Source organism: Mauremys mutica, chromosome 12 (assembly GCF_020497125.1).
Source record: "Mauremys mutica isolate MM-2020 ecotype Southern chromosome 12, ASM2049712v1, whole genome shotgun sequence".
NCBI classification, from domain to species: Eukaryota; Metazoa; Chordata; order Testudines; family Geoemydidae; genus Mauremys; species Mauremys mutica.
Genome location: NC_059083.1, coordinates 63,988,127 through 64,007,411, shown reverse-complemented (window position 1 = coordinate 64,007,411; position 19,285 = coordinate 63,988,127). Strand labels below are relative to the sequence as shown.

Here is a 19,285-nt window from a genome sequence, read left to right as displayed (position 1 = left end):
TCGAAATAAGATATGTCGACTTCAGCTACGCTATTCTCGTATCTTACATCGACACCACCCCCCCCTCCAGTGTAGACCAGCCCAGAAGTGAGAATGGAACTGATCTACTTGGACAAGAGTAACTTGAGTCAGTATGAAATATGAAGAATTTCCATGAGAAATGTGCAAACGTACAGATTCAAATTTGTATATTCCAGAGTGTTGCTATTTAACACTTTGATAAACAACAAAATCCATGTCAAAACTGATTTCAAGATGTATGCTTAGCTGGAAAACGGATCAGAGAGATTGTACTAGTGGTGCTGATCTGGACTGAATTGGACTGCAGTCTGCCTTGGCATGGGCTAATGAGGAAGCATCATATCAACTGCAGTTCCAGCCCTGGTATTGAGTACAGAGAAATTTTTGAATTGCCACTGATGTGCTGTTCCATCTCCTCTTTCCAGTTGTCTTTGCTGGGGTGCCACATGCTCCTTGACAAAGAGAAGCTTGCAGTGCTGCTGCATTGGCTTTGCTCAGGCAGTTGTGGGATTGAAGATGATGAACCTGGTGGCCAGGATTACTATGAGATAGGATGGTGTAGAAAGGGTGCTGTGTGGAGACTGCACAGGCAGAGGGGACAGGGTTTGTAAGAGCTGCTCTTGAAAAGGAGTGAAGTCTTTTAAAAGACTTCTGCTGAAATCCTGGTCACTTTTTTTTCTCTAGTCTTTCATCAGCCTGAATGGAATTTCTCTGGAATCACTGAGTAGAAGCAAAAGCTCATACCAAGAGGATGAGGAGGGGGGAAGATTAGCGACCAATTGCAGTGACCTCTGGTGGCTCAGGGTGCTACTGGAGGCAGTACCAAGTGCTGATAGGGTATTCTTTCCCCACCCCAGGTTGTTCTGCAGGGAATGTCAAGTTACAGCCACTGGTTCTATTCTTGGCACTAGATCACCCTTCTGCTATATCTTATTAGTAAGGTTATGATTTTGGCGTGGAAACTTTCACATCAGGGATGGGGAAAAAAAATAAGTCACAGAAAGGTCACTAAATAAGGTACTTTTTATTTCATCAACATACACAAAAGTATAGTGGGGGTGCTGAAAGGTGCAGCCTGGCGGAGGGGTTGGAGAGCGAGCTCACTGTGCAGCAGCGGCTCCTGTGCCGCAGGGCTGGGTCTGCTCTTGTCCAGGTGTTGCGAACTGGCACATGTGGTCACAGCGCCACTCAGGTTTGGCCTGTCCCCTTCTCTGTAGGAGATGAAGCCCCTCAAACACCAGGTCTCAATACCACTCTATAAATTATACTTGCACTTCAAAGGCCTGTAGTTAGTTGCTGTGTTTTCATTTTTTTGTTTGTTTTAAAGATCTATTTTTCAGATCTGGGTGATGAATAATCTGATTAATAAATAGGTGACTTCCTTTTTTACAGACACTAATAGGATGTATTGTAGGCAAGGAAAATAGAAATCTGCTGTGAATTTTGCACAGAATTTCATCTTAAAAAAATTGAATACCAATAGGGATTTTAATTTTAATTTTGTATTTTGGTTGGCCCTACTCTTTTATAAATTTAATGCCAGTTATTACCAGATATAAAATGGGTCATTTTGAAATATGTTATGAATAATAAGAAAAATTAAACAAAACTAGGTAAAAATAAATGGTTAGATAATCTGTAGATATTTTCTGAAACTGCACGGATATATGATAAAATATATTTCAACACATGACTTTAAAAGGAGCCTACCTTATAGTTTGTTTTTCAGACATGTTTGAGATGAATGATGGTGGTGGTGAGATTTTTGATAGGGATCCATAATCCACATTATCTATGCCTAATTTAAGTATTTGAGTTGTTACTGATTGAAGATACTTGTAATGAATACTTTTGTATTTATTTGAAAGCACTGAGTAATGCAGATATTTATTTACCTGTACTGAGGTGCTGGGATTTGCAGAGGAGGCCACCGTGCCCAACTCCCTGGGGCACCTTTGACAATCTCCGCCAGAATGCATATTCTGATCGTGGCTATAACTATGTATTTTTGTTTTTGTTTTAAAAAATTAGATTTATGCTCTGATTCGTGTCATTCAAAGAAACTACTCTTTGTAAATATCGACTATTACAAAACATTAAAAGTGAATGTACTGAAGATCCTAGAGGATCTTAAATTTGTAGGATTTCCAATGAAAATTTTAGAATTCTCACTGGTATCATAGTTTTTAGGTTTTCTTTCTTATTATTAACTTAATACAAAATAAAATGTTTGTGTGAATATGATGATGCATTGTACAAGCCCGCCCCCCTCCCCAATATTTGTTTCTGCCATTTCTGCAAATGTGCCTAAATCTTGAACCACTTCTGCTATTCTTGTTCTAGATCTTAATTATCAGCCACTGCAGGTCTTGCCAGTTTGTTCAATGTTTTTTGTATTGTGGATATAAATCCGCTATGGATTAGTGTGAAGTCTACACTCTCATATTTTACTTCAGATGTAGACAAGCACTTGTTTTTTCCGGAGATAGAATGCCATTACATTAACACACTCTAGTATCAGAGGGGTAGCCATTTTAGTCTGTATCCACAAAAACAGCAAGGAGTCCAGTGGAACGTTAAAGACTAGCAGATTTATTTGGGCATAAGCTTTCGTGGGTAAAAAAATGCTTCTTTAGATACTGAAGAAGTGGTTTTTTACCCATGAAAGCTTATGACCAAATAAATCTGTTTAATCTTGGACTTCTCATTGGTTTTTTTTAACACATTGTACCACCTAGCCATTTTATGCTCCTGGTTTTTGTCATGCACCAGGTTTCTGAAAATAGTTTTCTTTTTGATTAGGAGATTTGATCATAATTAGCACATGAGTATCTGAAGTTGAACTTTTTATTTGTATCTGAGGGTGAGTAGATCAATAAATGGTTTAAGCACAATGTTATTTATTCAGACTAACAGTTGCACCATTAACACGGTAGTTAAAGTAGGAAAGAACAAACATTAAAAAAAATGTATGCAGTGGTTCCTGTATTAAAAAAAAAAAAAAGGCTACTCTAGTACTGTGAATACAAACTGCAGTAGACAAATAATGATTTGGATTACACATGATAAACCCCGGAAAGCTCAAGTTATACTTAACAGTGTTTCTGTGTTCTAAAATTAGTTTCCAGGAAACGGACAATTCTTGGCATGGCGGATGTCTGGCTCTGGCTGAATTAGGCAGGAGAGGGTTGTTACTCCCTTCTCGAATCGCAGATGGTAAGTTTCTTGAACCCCAATAAGTCTAAACAGTAATACTATATAATAGCATGAGAGCTATGTATTTGGCAAGGGACTTGTGTTCACTGACATAAGTGGGACTAGCAATGGCTGTAGCAACATATCCATGAAAGACATTTAAGACATCTTTGTCAATAGAATTCATTGTCCTGGGTGTTCCTTTAAAACCAAATAAATAAATTTGCTCTCCCAAATAATTACTAGGATTTATTAATTTGACTGTATATAATAGTTTTATATACTATAGGTCTGTTATTGTATTTATTCTACTTTTCAATTATGTGTATACGCAAGTTAACTAATTGAACGTTAACTTGCATATTTAGGTTGAGAGTTTGCATTAATCTGTACTACTTAATCAGAATTGAAAACCCTGGTGTAAATTAGAATTTTGGTAATTTGTTAGTCATTATTTGACTGCTGCAATCAGTAACATTGGCATTAGTTATTTTGTAGAAATATCTTTGCATGCATTTCATACACAGTAATGGTTGCAAGAATTTTTTGGGCACCATGGGACAGGGCAGAGTACAAGGGTATTAGATTGTAAGCACTTTGAGATAAGGACGCTCTTTTTGTTTGTGTGTATTTTAACTACTAAAAAGTACCATATTCTTCTAATCTACCAAGTGTTGTAAAGAAATTTGGCAGAGTTTATATATAGGAAAACGTAAAATACAAATTGAAACAAACTGCCCTTCAACCCCCCCCCCCACCCTCCCCTCCCCTCCCCCCGAGAACGAAACAACCTGCTCCCACCCAACAGCTGAAAATGATTATCAGATGTTGTTGAAGTACTTGTACTGGAAAAAGGTAAGGCTGAATAGAAAAGCTTGCCTAGTTTTCTACGTTAACCAATTTTTGTGCACTCGCCTAAATTTCCAGGCACCAGACTTTGATTTTAGTTGCTTAGAGTAGAGGACTGTCTTGAAATAATTGTCTTGCCTCACTACTCAAGTAATTTGCCATATAGTTGATATGATTGAGACAGAGTGGACAAAGTGTTAATTTTCAAGGCCGTACATAGTATATGTATAGAAAAGCTCCAGTATCACATCAGTGAAAGCTTCATGGCCTCAATCTTTTGTCCTATTTTGAAAAATCTATTGATTCTTTATTTTTATTTCAGTACTGCTCCTCTTCATTCTCTGTCTCCATGAAATGACAAAGGCCAAAGCTGTATAAGTCAGGAATACAGGAGGTCTTTTATCGTTGCTTAAAATAGTTCACTTATCATAAATTGGCAGAGCCTCCTTTTTTTTATTTCTATATAATTTGAGGTTTTCCTCCTACACAGAAAATCTTGGTACCATGCAGATATCTTTCTGCTGACACCACTACCTAATTACTTTGGCCCCAGTCCTGCAAATTTATATATTATGGTTAACGTTAGGTACATGAATAGCACCATTGAACTCAAAAAGTTAAGCATGTTTGTAAGTCCTTATAGAATTGGAGTCTTAAACTTTTTTTTTATCTGGAATCTGATAATGCAACATTTTTCAGTAATAATATGGAGAATGTCAACTGTAAATTAAGGGGTTCCAGGAAGTTTGGAATCAAATGTGGTTGGTTGGAATCTTGGCTCTGCCAGTAATTTGCTGTATGACATTCAGCCGCATCACTTTACCTCTTAGCCTCAGCTTTCAACATGTATGAAGTGGGGATGACAGTTATACCTCCTCCACATAGATGTTAACAGTACAAACATCAGTAAATCTTATGCATGGGCTATATATGTATTAATCTGTGGGTTTTTGACCATCAAATTGTTTCATGGACATTCTGAGGGGTAAAGAAAGATGGAAAGAAAAAAAACATTATGCTTTGCAGGAACCTGTTTATTTGGATTGCACATCTACATTTTGTGATCTGAGAATGTAATGACTCTCCTGCAGAATTCCTGCTTATGATATAGTTGTCTTTATATTTCTGTCTACGATACTCTTATTTAAACAATTGAACACCTATATCCTCAAAATGAACCTTGATAAAATAATATAGTGGTGGTCTTTAACAGGGCCCTGTAACAGGTTCACAACAACACCAACCCCCTTTTTCCTCCCCTCCTTTCCATTTAGGGCTTTGTAGATCAAAACCTACATTTTCAAACTCAACCCTGAAGGCAGCCAGTGCAGGATATGCTGCACAGAAGTCATGCTTTCTCACAAAAAATCCTGCTTTATAAGTGGGCTGCTCTGTCTTGCCACGTTGATGTAAGGTGTACTACCGTATAAGAGTGCATTACAGTAATCCAGTCTTGAGATGAAAAAAGCATGGCTTATGGTAGCAAGGTCTACATCTGAAAGAAATGGTCACAATCTCTCGGTAGACACAGATTAGAAAAAAAAAATCCTGGACACTGCTGCTATTTGATCATTTAACAGCGACTAGGGCCCCAGTCCTACCCTCTGGGTTGCAAATATAAGTCACAAATGAAGGGTATGTCCTCAATTAAAAGAGATGTTATAATTTCCATATCTTCCAGTTGCTTCTCCTAACTAATCAGTGTCACAATCTCAATCTTAGCTGGTTTAAGCTTCAGGCAGGTAGCTCTCCTTGATGCCTCACTTTCCCCCAAACATTGGGCCAGGAACTCAACAGCACTGGATGTTTATCAGCATACTGAAAATATCAGATTCTGTATCTCTTCAGTAACCCTTTAAGCAGCTCCCTGTATGCATACTGCACAGGCAAGGGAGACAAGATGCACTGCATACAGTTCCTTTAGGAGGAAGACGCATCTGTCCTTTCCCACCTTCTGTGAATACTTGTTGAGTAAAGAATGGAATTGCTTAAGAGTATCATCATCCACTCCTACTGTGATCTGCTTGTGCAACCATACTTCTGAACCAACTCCTGGGTGACTCAGACTAAGTGCATGTGTACATGAGCACTTACTGCACGGCAAGCTGGGATATAAATCTACATTGCGTCAGTGTGTTGTGCACTAACTCTCCATATGGACTGTTCTGCTGCCATATAAAAAGTTCCCTAGTGTGCATTGACCTACTGCAGTTTCAAACATCAGGATGCAAAGCACACTTAAGAGCTGGTTGAAAAATTTGCCATGAAAAATCACTCAAGTGCTTTGTTTATATAAGGCTGAAACACTTCATTTAGAGTTTTTGTTTCGATATACTGTCAATGAAACACTTTCATCTTGTCAAAACAACTTGGTGGGAAATTTCAAAATTTCGACTTTGTTCTGATTTAGGATGAAAGAAAACTACAAAATGTCAAAATTTCTCCTGGATTGGAAATCTTGAATTTCAACCAGCTCTAGTCAAGAGTAACCTCTCCTCTTTTAGGGCCCAGAACAAACTGTTCCACGAAGCAATAGGTGATAATATGGAGACATAACTTCTCTAAACCATGTCCTGATATGACATTCAGTAAGTTTATACCAGTAATTGAATTTCCCATTATTACTGTCTAGTAGATTGTTGTCTCTTTCTCAACATTCTGCAATCACCATCACTTATCTGATACAGAGGTTAGTAGCATGCATAAAATGTTCCTGTGTCTCACCCCTTGTGTATTATACTACACCAGGTTGCCTTTAAAGAGGACTCCTTACGGGGACTGACGATAAGGCACTAACTAGGGTGGGTGGATATTAAAGATGTAGAATAACTTGAGAAAATAAATGACACCACCCTGAGCTGAAGACATTTTATACAAGAGCTTTAATGATCTATGGAGCGAAGTATCTGTTCTACTTACGAAAAACATATACCTTAGAAAAGAACTAATCATTAGAAAAGAACTAATTTTCAGGAAGGTGGGTCAACATTGTATCCATCTATTGTAAACAAAAGTGCTGATAGTGGTTTGGGGAATTGTAGGTTGGTAAATCTTGCTTTAAATAACAAGAAAAAAAATGAGAAAAGTTTAGCTAGTTAGTTATAAAGCATCAGTCTGAATATAGTGGGCAAACTAGAATTTAACCTCTAAGTATGAACCATGCCTCTTTTAACTCAGAACACTACTGAAAATTGAAACAGGTAAAGGAGAACTGGTGGGTGTAGTTTAAAATGGCCTTTGGTGAAGTTCCTCACAGAAGGCCATTAAGCAAAATGAGTAATAGGTGGGTGGAAGATGAAGTCCTGAAATGGATTTTTTTTTAAAAGGCTTGGGATTAGAATAGATAGAGTAAGAATAGACTGTTTTCAGTGTGGAAGGAGATCCTGAGAAGGGCAGTGGGAATTTTGGAGGCATGGTGGTAAGAGAACATGTTTTTATAAAATAAGAATTTTGGCTATGAAAATATATAAAAGAGTCAGTAATGAATGGGCTGGAGGAGATCAGCCAGTTGCTCAGGTCTGTCCTTTCCATTAAGTGGACTTGAGAAGAAAGCTGCAAGCAAGCTTGCACAAGCATGAAAATGGGTACAAGGAATCTTAAAAAGTATCTTTGGGTATGTTGACACAGCAATGTAAGCCTAGGGTTAGTGGGACTTGAGTCAGCTGTCTGTGTCAGGGAACAATAGGCTTTAGAGTCTACATTGTATTTTAACCCTAGGTCTAGGGCTCTGGTGTCCATGGTGCAGTGCCTGAGTCAAAGTAGACCTATCCCAGAGTGCCTAGCAGCCTGTGTCTCACCCCCCACGGTATCGACACTCTAGTCCTATAAATGTGTTGCACTGTTGGAAAACGCTACTGCTATTGATGGGATTCAGGTGCCCATAAGAAGCACATGAGTACATAAACTGCATAATTAGCTCCTTTGGAGGCTGTCTCAGTAGAATGACTGCAGTTTGAGAACACTTTAAACTAAACTAACATGTAATCTGAGAATTGGCTCTCCACCATTAGGTTGAGTAGCATTGGCAGCGCTGCTCCTCTTCTGCTGGTAACTCTGGGATACATCTGGAGAACTTCCAGGACCTGAGTTTAGCCGGGGCTGCATGCACACAGGAAAGCAATAGGGCTCAGGACCCTAGGTCCCAACTTAACATGGGCTTGGACCCTCCAGCCATACAGGATTCCGGGACTCTAGGTCCAAACTCTAGATTAGCACAGTTGGTGTGTGGATGCAAGGGTAGGCTTTAGCCTGGGCTCAAACTTGGGCTTGCATTGCTGTGTAGACATACCTAATGTGTAGCTAATCTGTGGAACTCACTGCCTTGGTATATTATTGATGCAGTTGGCTTAGTCCTGCTTAAAAAAAAAATTGGACTCTAGTAACAATTGTATGTACAGTACTAAGGATAAAGTAACCCTTGTCATTTATCTTCATACTTCAAGGAATTAAACTGAATACCAGCTGGGGTCAGGGAGAAATTCTCCCTACTCTCTCCATCATTTGATATTCTACAGTTAGGTACACTATAGGTATCTTACACCATATTCAGAAATAGCCTGAATTCATGACAATTGGATTTCATTGGCCTCTTCTCTTGGCCTAGTTGGCTTTCATTGGCCTAGTTCCTCTGTTCAAACTCAAATTGGTATTCTGTTGTTTGAAAATCTGTGGGAAATCTTTTTTTCCCCCCATGAAAGAATGTAAATTAGTAACCAAGTTATTAGTGTCGGTTGTTAGAATTATCAAACATCCAATTCATGTAGTCTGCAGTTAATATTATATCTAGCAGAACCTTGCGTAGCCAATCCATCTTATCCCAAGATACCATATTATCTGGAAATTAGATTATGCCCCTAAAGTGCATCAGTTGCATTGAAAAGCATCCGTTCTTCTTTAAATGCATTTTATGGCCATTGCTGTCTTTTGTATAAATGGAGATTTCCTGTATCTGAGTAATTAGTTGATGTGAAAGGTGTACCTGTGGTTTAAATTGTTTGATTGATCTTCCTTTGTTTTACTCAAACTGGGCAGTTTCAATTTTTTAATATCAGTTACATTAGCAGCTGCTGTACAAGTCCAAACATGATTATTTATGAATCATAAGTAGTACAGTTTTTTGTTAAACCTTTGGCAAAGCTTGTCTGGATAACATCTTTGTGGGATTTTAGGGAGTGCCTGTAATTTCCCAAATGTTTGGGATGTACAGTATGCAGATTCATTCACCTGTAGCTTTCCAGTGAAGGAAACTCATCTTAATATAATAAGATAGGTGACTGATATGCTAGGCCATGATTTACTTTAATTGCTAGCTCAAAAGCAAATAGTTATGTTTAATCTGCTATTGATTATTTTTTGTGCAAAACACACTTTACCAACAATAATAACATAGACAATTTATTCCTTAATCATTAACATATATTGAATTAGTAATTAAAGTACAGTACATAGCTTTATTTGAAAAATGAGAAGTTCTTATACACAATTATAGAATTAGAAAATAGTTTGTCTGCAAAAGCACATTAAGTTCCAGAATTAGTGATACATATTTACTGAAATTGAAACCTTCACCAGCAGTGTTTTCCCCCAAGTGAAATAAATTATTGGCACAACTATCCTTTTAGGCTGGGATTTCCAAAGGATCCTAGGGGTGTTAGGTGCCTAAATCTTGTTGAACTTAAATGGAATTTGGACACCTAACTCCTTGGAAAATCCCAGCCTTAAGGCTTGTCTGCACACAGAGTTGTACTAGTTTAATTCAAGGTGTAAATTAAAACTGTTTCAGTTAAACTGGTGCAAACCCTGTGTGAGCACTTATATTTCAACTTGAGAGGCTTATTTTGGTTTACATTTAAATCTGTTCTTAGCTGACTAAGTTGGTTCTGGGCCTTTGCTATGTCTGTGTTCTCCTGCAGGACTAATTTGATGAAGAACAGGTTTAATTTAAACCAAAGTAAGCCTCTGAAGCTGGAATAAAAGTTCTCATGCAGGGATTTGCACTATTTTAACAGAATTGGTTTAATTAAACTGGTGCAAGCTTGTGTGTACCCAAGATCTTAAATTTATGAATGTTTCCTCAGTACAACCATTGTGGTATATTCACATTCAAAAGAGAGTTTTTAAACTAAAGTTTAAATAACAAATTTAGATTTTAAGCTGAATTTAAACTACTGCAGAATTAAAGAAAAATTATTTGCTAGGAGCAAAAAAAAAAGTAGATTAATTAAACAAAATTAAGTTAAATATGTTATGACAGCACATGATGAGCAGTATATTGTTTCTAAAGTTTATAAGTCTTGTAGTAAAAGCAGATGTAAAAGGTATTTTACCATATTGCAATTCCCAAAACCATCCCTCTCATGTATTTTGATTGGCTTAAGTTATGAATGCAAAAGGTTTACTCATCAAAATCTGAGTTTATACATAGGAAATTTCAATTACTTAAAAACATTAGTAAAAAATTATAAACACATTCTATTTACATGGTAGTTTGTACATAGCTTCTATGGTCCAAAAAAAAAAGTCAGCCAAACAAACGAAAAAAGAAGTCGGTACGGAGAAACTGTGTAATCTAGCAGATAAGTTTAACAGTTGCTCCATGATGTAAAACGAAATACATTAGCAAGTGAAATAATATTATGATACTCGTGTTCTCTTTCTTAGAGTAAACACTCTGCTGCAGTCATTGGGTCTTACTCTTTTAGACCCTTGCTGTGCTTTTGCTGATTCTTTTTGATTTGTCCTTTTTTGTCCTTTTGCTTTGTGATTGCAGTGATTATCCTGAGTATCTGAAGAACAGAGGGTAGGCTCTGTACATGGAGTACTACAGTCTTGAGAACTTTGCTCTTCGTTGTCCAGTCTTCGTTTACTAGGACTATATGCAGCTAGCTGACAAAGAGCAACAGCTGCTGTTTGTTTTTGTTCATCAGAATTGTCAATTACTCTTAAATCTTGGACTTCAGTACTCTGTGCTGTGAAAGAAGGCTTGTCACAGGCACTGTTAGGATTCATTGTGTTGTATACATCTTCAGAATTTTCATTTTCATTGTTTGGAGTGGTGGCAGTCCCAGCATCATGTGATGAATGCTGAAATGAATTTTTCAGGCTGATTGTGTTGTAGGAATCTTTCACAGAGAGATTCAGAGGCATGTCTTGCAATTCAATAAAACTCTGAATTTCCATTTTGGAAGCATTTTTGTACAGGTGTTCATGAACAACTCCTGTGTGTGTGTCAGGCTTCTTTGAAAGATTAAGCGGCGTTATCCCTGTGTCGTCCTCTGCGTTGGACAGAGAGGCCTCATTCTTTGCTTGACTTTCAGTGTGAACATATGTATCTTCCCCAGTGACATGAACACTGAAAGAAATGGAAACAAAAAACATAATTCACTAAGTTTTTATTTTCTGATGGTGGGTAGAAGGAGAAGAATAGTTTGCCCAGAACTCTAACTACATTGGGCACCCTTTAAATGTGAAAATCACTGTAGCTAATATCAGATTTGGTAGTGTTCTAGATATTTCTTTAGAGTAGGTATCAGGAAATGTGGATAGTAATGAAGTTATATATTTAAGGAAAGCTGGCAAGCTCTATTATGTAACCACTGTCCTTACAGGTTTTATGGGAGCTGGTATTATACTTTGCATAGATATAAATATAATTTTTTAAAACATTTAAAACATCCCAACAGTGTAATATTTTATATACTAGACATTTGAAATATGAATAGAGTTGTCTTTGTTTCCCCCTAGTAAATCTTAAAAAAGCAATTTGCAAAGGTTGGTTTTTTATTACCTGATAGATGAATCTCTATCTTGCTGGTTCTGCACGTTTTGAAGTAGAGTTGATTGATCTATGCTTTTCCTTGCAAGTCTGAAGGCTGAGAAGTTTTCTTCCTGTTGGTCATACTTCCCAGTTACAGTGGAAGACGATTTGTTAGAGAGGTCAAACAGGCCTTCACAAACATGGCTTGTCTGAGTGAAGTTAGTTGGGCTGGGTCTACCAGGTGAGCCTGTTGCTGCACTCCCTGCACGGGGGCTCATTTTGGCATTCTCTCTTTCATTCGGGTCTTCTTTTGAATGATTTTTGGCATGCAGCCGTGGAATTTCTTTTTCATAATCAGTCTGCTTTTTATGGGAGCTTAATGAGTATTGTTGAGATGGACTTGAAGAAGTTGGATACAGCAAGGTAGTTTCCTCCATTAGATGAGAACTTGTATCTCTACTAATACCAGCTACATGTGGAAATCTATAAAATGGAGGATCTGTTGGTCTGCAAAATCCATATGGCATTGGGGGACTGGAATGATATTGTGGAAGTAATCGGTAGTGCTCATATGATGATGGATTTATTGGCTTTGGGAGTGGCCCAGGGTGGGGAAGAAAATGTCGTTGATCTTGGGTCCCATAGACAGACAGCACAGAGTTTTCACACTCTGGTGAGTTACTTGGAAGCAAGTAAGGTGCATAGATAGCCAGTCCATGCTCATAAAAAGGGGGTGAATACTCTGGAATTATTGTATGCATGTAAGGTGGAATGGGACCAAAGCCTTTTGTGGGAGGAATTTTATGTGGAAACTCTGGTGGGATAAAAGTAGAACCTGTTTTCCATGGGTGGTTTGGAGCATGAAATGCAGACTTTGCATGAAAAGGCAAGCTTTTGTTGTTTGAATTAGACAGGGATATCATTTCAGGAACCTCATTAGTTTCTGGGCCTTTATTATGTCTGTGCTCTCCTACAGGAACAAAAGCTGAGGGCCTTACAATGCCATCCAAACCAGGCTGCATGTTGATTACACTTTCTGCTGTAGTACTGGCAGGAGTTAATTCCTTCTGTATTACAAGCTTTTGCCCTTGAGCTGATCTATTTGTTGTCTGATTTTGTAATTCTACATTTTCCTTGGCATCATCTTTTGCAAAAGCATATTGAGGCTTAGAATCAAGATTTGATAGACCATTTGTGATAGATTTAGAAGTTGATTTAGCTGTAGGTTCTATCTGATTGATCTGTTTGGGCTCCAAGGAACTGGACTTTGGGCACTTGATAACTCTATCCTGCTCTGATACTAAAGTAATTGAGTTTTTGCAGAGACCGTACTTCATATGGTTAAAAAGGTGGGATTTCTCATTGCAAGTAAAGGGGCACTGAAAACACTTATATTTAAATGGTTTTCCTGGAGGTCTTGGGATATAGTGAGGTTTCTTTGGTTTACGCTCTTTGAGGAGACTCATTTTTCTGCTTTAATGCTTATATGTAATGTTCCTTTTATAAAATATTTTTGCAGTTTTCTTCAGTTTCAAACTGTTGATGTTTTAAGTTTTTCAGGTTTCAAGAATCTCTTCTTCACATTAGAAAGGAAAATTTGATTTGAAGCCAGCTCCTCTGTTGCAAGATGTCAGGGAAAAATCAACACTCCAGTAACTTATAGTACAGGAACTGTAACAGAAAAATTAAAATCAAATATGCTGGCACACAAGAATTAAATAAAAAATGAATGCATTCTTCTGACCACATCTGAAGTTTTCCCCGTTGAAATGTGTCAAGCACCTGTATTACCCATATGTAATATCAAGTGGGTGCATAGAAAGCTGAAGTCAAAGTTTTCAGACTTGGATGCCTAAAGTTAGGCATCCATGTGCATATTTAGGCACCTAAAGAAGTGGCCTGTTTTTTTGTTTTGTTTTGTTTTTTTAGATATGCTCTAAAAAAAGTTCTTCTGAAAACCAAGGGAACATTCACTCAGAAGGTAAATGTGACAAAAAAGTATAGGTAGGGGGAGCTGTAGGGAGGGGTGAAAGAAAAGGGGGAAGAAGGCAAGGGGTAGGTTCTGGCAGCAGCAGGTGGTATGGGGCAAGCCTGCCAGGCCAGCTGTAATCCCTCCTCCTCTTTCCCCTAGCTGGGTTGTTAGGGTGGAGAGTGGGATTGGCTCCACCTTTGAGAGCTGACCCAGTCTTTCCAAAGACTAACCAAAACTCCCTCCTGCCTGGCATAGCATCTCCTGGCAGTCTAAGCAAATGTCTGAAAGCTGGTCAGTCTGAATGGGTATGTTAGACTGGCTAGTGTCTCAAGGATAAAACCAACTCCCATTTTGGGACTTAATTCAATTAAAAGACTTGGACATTAGAATCTCTAGTTAATGGCAGAATGGTTGCTTGACTAACATTTAACATTCTTCATCTGTGTAGGGGACTGTGGGGGGTAAGGGGCGGATTGAGTGTGTGTGTGTACAATATGTAATATTCAGGTACAAACATGTGTCAGACAGCCATTGATTTATAGGAGTATGATCCACTTGCCTTCTTTCAGAGAACTAAAGAAGTGGATACTTTATATAGCCTGATGATTTTTGTGGTAGATAAGTCAGGAGGGCTTGTATCAGCTTGTTCCAGTATGTTCACTGATTCTGAAGGCGTGAGAACCTCTCAGAGTCAAGTTCTCATGATTTTATAGGATGTGTTATGGCAGAGATCTAAAAAATGATGATTTCATCACGAACTATAAGCATCATTATCAAAATGATGACTGTTGCAAAACCACGTACTGTATCTATTGTGTTACCCGAAACTTCAGGAATACTAATTGTGAGTGACTAGTGTAGTTTGATATTTTTCTAAAAGCTTTACTTACTTCTAATTCAACCTTTTATGTATTAAAATATTAGATTTAGGAAAATAATTACTGGTAACTACATGCTGTTGAGATTTTATTTAAAGTATCAAGATGTCTTGCATTTCTCAAATCAGACACTTTATTAATAGAAAATTATGTGCAAGACATTAATATTGAAACCTGAAGGCAAAGCTAGAAAATTGCTGCTTATTTGAACAGGTATAGTAATTATAGAAAAATGTTCTTATATAAAATATATTTTGTGTTTTTGCTATCATAGAAATTTAAGTATTTACTGCTTTTAGTTGAATTGTAATCTTAAAGGCAGCTTGAATAAATTCAACAGCACTTTATGAAAAAAAAGCTGTGTTTAGATTTGACTAAGAATAAGCCTGGTTTTGATTCTTACAAACACTTGGTAAAGTATGTGATTTAAATATATAGCTTTACAACAGTTTAAATAACTAGAAACTAGTAATTGCATGGTAATATTTAATGTATTTCTCTACATCAGGAAAAAAAATTCAGAGCTCTGTGGTTTTTTTCAGACATAGATCGTCATAATCTCAGCATGATGTTAGTAAAATACATGCCAGCATGTTGAGATTTTGTCAGTATCGGTCACTTGTTAGAATTATAATTCAGTACACAGAAAATAAATTGCCAGATAAATGAAATTTAGCTAGAATCTCTATGAAATGTGCAAGCATTGCTCTTGCTAAAATAAGAAATGGAAAAAAAAGTTGTGTGATTTGCCCTTGTTTTGACTGAAATAAAGTTTGCTGCATTTTTGACTAATGTATAACTAAAGTGGAGAGCTTATAATAACTTGGTCCTGTCAGTTTGGACATGTTAGTCTTTGTGCTTTCTTGAAAGTACCAGAAATAATTGTGCTTGAAGATAGTGTTGTCAAAACAAACTACCCCGGGCATGCATACTTGAGCAGTTTACATCAACAGTTTGAGTTTGTATTTTAATTTCAGATGACAATATTTATTATAAAGAGAATGTTAATTAGTTTTTCTTGTTTAATAATTAGTTTCTCTTTTGATTAATAATGTAAATTCTCATACTTTCCTCTTTGTGTATGTTTTTTTTCCTGTTGAACAGGAATAATTTGAATAATATTTTAACTATCCTTTCTTAATCATGTAAGTGGATTGCCGAACCTCTCAAAGCTAAAAATTCAGATTGTAGGGGTTGGCACTGTCTTTGCAATGTGTGTATAAAAGGGCGAGAACTATAAAAGCTTTACAAATATATTTTTTAAAGTTTATTTTACCCTAGTGTGATTTTTACCTACCCGGCGTGATGCCAGTAGTGCTTATAGAGGAAGATGCCCTTACACCTCAGGCAACAAATAAGTACATTGAAGGTTATTCTGAGGTTTTCACCCCTCTTAATTTTAGGCCAGTGTCTGCCTGTTGTATCTGTCCTCTCCTTATTTGCAGTGCTTCCCTGAGGAGCACTAGCTAAACCTCTTATGGTTGAAAATGCCAAGAATAAAATGCTTCTGGTCCCAGCAAAGACTGAGAAATCCAGTTCCATTCTCTAAGTAAAACCCAACAATATTTGCAGGGGAATATATATCATAATTTAAAATAATTATTCACAAAATAAATACAGCTAGGAAAAATATTAGATGGTCTAAAATAGCTGTAAATTTTTAAAGTTGCTGTATGCGCAGTACATGGAAAGAATAATTACCTCATAGCTGCACTATATGTTTGTGTGCTGGGGAAATTTAAAAGTTAAACTGTTAATTTTAGAATAGCATTGTCAATGTTTTCATGGGGAAAAAAATTAGTTTTTTCTTAGAATCTGAATAATATACATATGTAATATCTAAAATTTATCATAATCTTCAGTAATAGAGTCATAATTTTAAAGTAACACTTTATTTCATTATTACTGTGGCTATCTGATTTTTAAAATTCACATTGTTATAATAATTACATAATTATCCAAAGTTCCTATCCCTAGTTTCCAACCTCGCTGGTATTTTTAATGGAAAATGCATTTGGTTATTGTTTGGTGAAACTAGAACAGAAAGGTTCATTGGCCTTTTATGAATTGCTTGTCTATGATAGGTCTTTTTATGCAAACCGGGGTAGTCAATTATTTTTTTTGTCAAGGTCCAAATTTCTTGGTCAAGGTCCCGACTCCAGAGAAACATTTTTCAAACCACAATAATAAGAAGTATATAAAAGGTTTTGAGGTCTGTTCAAAAGCGTCCGGTGGTTCGGATTTGGCCCATGTGTCTGCCTGTTGAATATCCCTGTACTAGACTGTCCTTTTGCATAACAGTCCCTCACTCCTACCCCTCAGCCTAGATGTCTGTAATTTTGGGTGGCCAAAAGTTTTTTTTGTCCTGGTTTTTAAAGAGACAAAACTGTTACCAGCCTCTTATTTTCATACTATGCTAGCAAATCCTACAAGAAAGAATATTGTGAATTTGTCACTATAAATAGTTGGTATGGGGGTTCTAAGTGGTAAAAGTTATTTAAAAAGTCTAATCTACCAAAGGGGTAGTTCCAGAATTGCTTTTATTGCAAACAGTGGTGGTAATTATAATCTTTCTTTGTAGGACATTGCTATGACAGGTTGTGTAACAGTTTGTCATACACATTAATATATATGCTCAGTTGTTGTTGCAGTATTCCTTTTGCTGATGTTGATTTTACTGACCAGGAGTACTCATTGGGGTGGAACATTTTGAAGGGCATGCTATAATTAAAATATTGTGATGTGGCATTATTGCATAATTCAAGGACATGCCATTGTCACCTAACTTGCGTGTTGCAAGAACAAGATTTGTGAGTTTTATTCCAGTTGAGATTTTCCAGTGATTAACTGCCACTCCCTCCTAGACTTTCAGTTCTTTTTCAACTGAAAAATAAATGTTAGCACAACTATTAGTTGATTGGGAGGAAGAGGGGTGGTTTGGCGGGTAAATAGAATAGGACCTAGGAGGTTGGGGAGAGAAGGATTTAAGGCTGCATGAATAGCTCAGCCAGGAAGCACAAGATAGTACCCCAAATCTGTGGTGTAAATACAAGGTTAATAGCTTCAGACCTCAGTTAATCAAATTAAACTGAGTTCAGTCATTTTTATAAATCACTGATGCATATTTAAATAATTTAAAACTGAAGTTGTTACATTGTATGTGCTTAATCATGGTACATTTTAATTAACCAAAGAGACAGATGATTGAGACTAATAAAACAGCTGTATTCTTTCATACTGTGTAGAATATACCTCCTAGAAGCTTAACAAAAAATTGAAACAAGTGCTCAAGATCTTATTTTGCACCGATTTTTTCAGTTGGTCAAATTATTAATATTTTGTAGTTAGAGAATAATCAAAAGAATATCTGGTAACTAAAATATTTTTGTTGTCATAATTATACTACAGTTAAAATTGTTTATGTGCTTGGTAAACAGGTGCTTAAAATATTTTCATTGGAAGAATATAGTAATTAATGTAAAAAGTCAATGGGAGCTAAAATGAAGAAAAATCCTTTCTCACAAAATAAAATAACTATTTTACTTAAAAAGTTTTGTTAAAGTTTTTATCATAAAGCTCCTATACAATAAGTGCACCTGCTAGAAGAGGAGTTATTTTGCTTACAGAGATAGTGAAATATAAATGCTAAAAGAATGATAAGGGAATACATTTTGATCATTTTGTATTGGGTGTCAGTCTGATTACCATTACTCTTTAATTGAATTTACGTTTTAAAAAAGTACTCACCAGATACGTAGATGGCTGAAGTGTTCAAGGTGATCACTGTTGCTAAGCTGTAGCTGTCAGTGCGGAGAGAGAAGTACCTGTTCTGTGCTTGATGGCTAAGTGAAACTGAAGGAGGCTGTTTCAGTGGGAGGGATTTAAAAAGTGTAGGAGTTGAGCCCTCAGGGTGTAGAGATGCACCTGATATTACTCCAGCCTGAAGCTACAATTCATGTATTTGTATCCACTGCTTTCGTTCAGCATTACCTCAGCGTCTGAGCTATCAAACAAAACTCTTGTCACTTTTGTGCCCTCCAACAAGCACATTTCTCTGTTCCCACGGACTGTCATGTTTGTACCACTGCGTAATGATCTACTATGTAAGTGGGGTGAAGCATGGTGTAGATGCGTGTTTAGCTTATGGTCTTTTAAATCCATTTAGGTGGGACACAGATCATAATGATTGTTTGGTAAACTGTAGAAAAAATTGCATGCAAAACACAGCAAGCTGCAACAAACAATATTTGGTTTTAGTTCTATAGAAACCATAGTTTTGTATGAATGCCTTTGTATGGTTGGCTTTTTAACACACTTGCTTATTATATTTTTTCTCTCCTTTTTATTGAAATCGCTTTGTCCTTCATGAGTCTCTTCTCTGGCGAAGGCGGGACTCAGCTAACCCCAAGCTTGCTTGCCACAGGAACCTGCCAAAGCTTGCTTATAATCGACAGCCAAATGCACAGATACTGTAAATGGAAAGGAGGCTCCTGAATAGGAAATTGATTATCACATCCACGCATTCACTCCTTTTGCAGTTTAACTTTATGGCTGTTGAGCAAACCAAATTATAACCCTTTGCTAGCATTAACACTTGCTTTTAGTTAGGTTTAT

The 19,285-nt window shown here is 36.9% G+C and overlaps 2 protein-coding genes across 8 annotated transcripts in view; one reads left to right on the top strand and one right to left on the bottom strand.

Moving 5' to 3' along the window:
• TBCD (tubulin folding cofactor D) overlaps nucleotides 1–19,285 on the top strand; it is a 266,851-nt gene that overhangs the window by 60,184 nt on the left and 187,382 nt on the right. For all 7 annotated transcript variants that reach the window (XM_044983298.1, XM_044983304.1, XM_044983301.1 and 4 more), the window contains exon 14: nucleotides 3,143–3,237. In XM_044983298.1, the coding sequence (XP_044839233.1) occupies nucleotides 3,143–3,237 (95 nt within the window). The remainder of the gene's footprint in view (nucleotides 1–3,142; nucleotides 3,238–19,285) is intronic.
• Nucleotides 10,536–13,287, bottom strand: ZNF750 (zinc finger protein 750). The gene is made up of 2 exons (XM_044983306.1): nucleotides 11,852–13,287; nucleotides 10,536–11,416 (listed from the first exon to the last, which is right to left on the bottom strand). The coding sequence occupies exons 1-2, from the start codon at nucleotides 13,285–13,287 to the stop codon at nucleotides 10,699–10,701; spliced, it is 2,154 nt and encodes a 717-aa protein (XP_044839241.1). The 3' UTR covers nucleotides 10,536–10,698.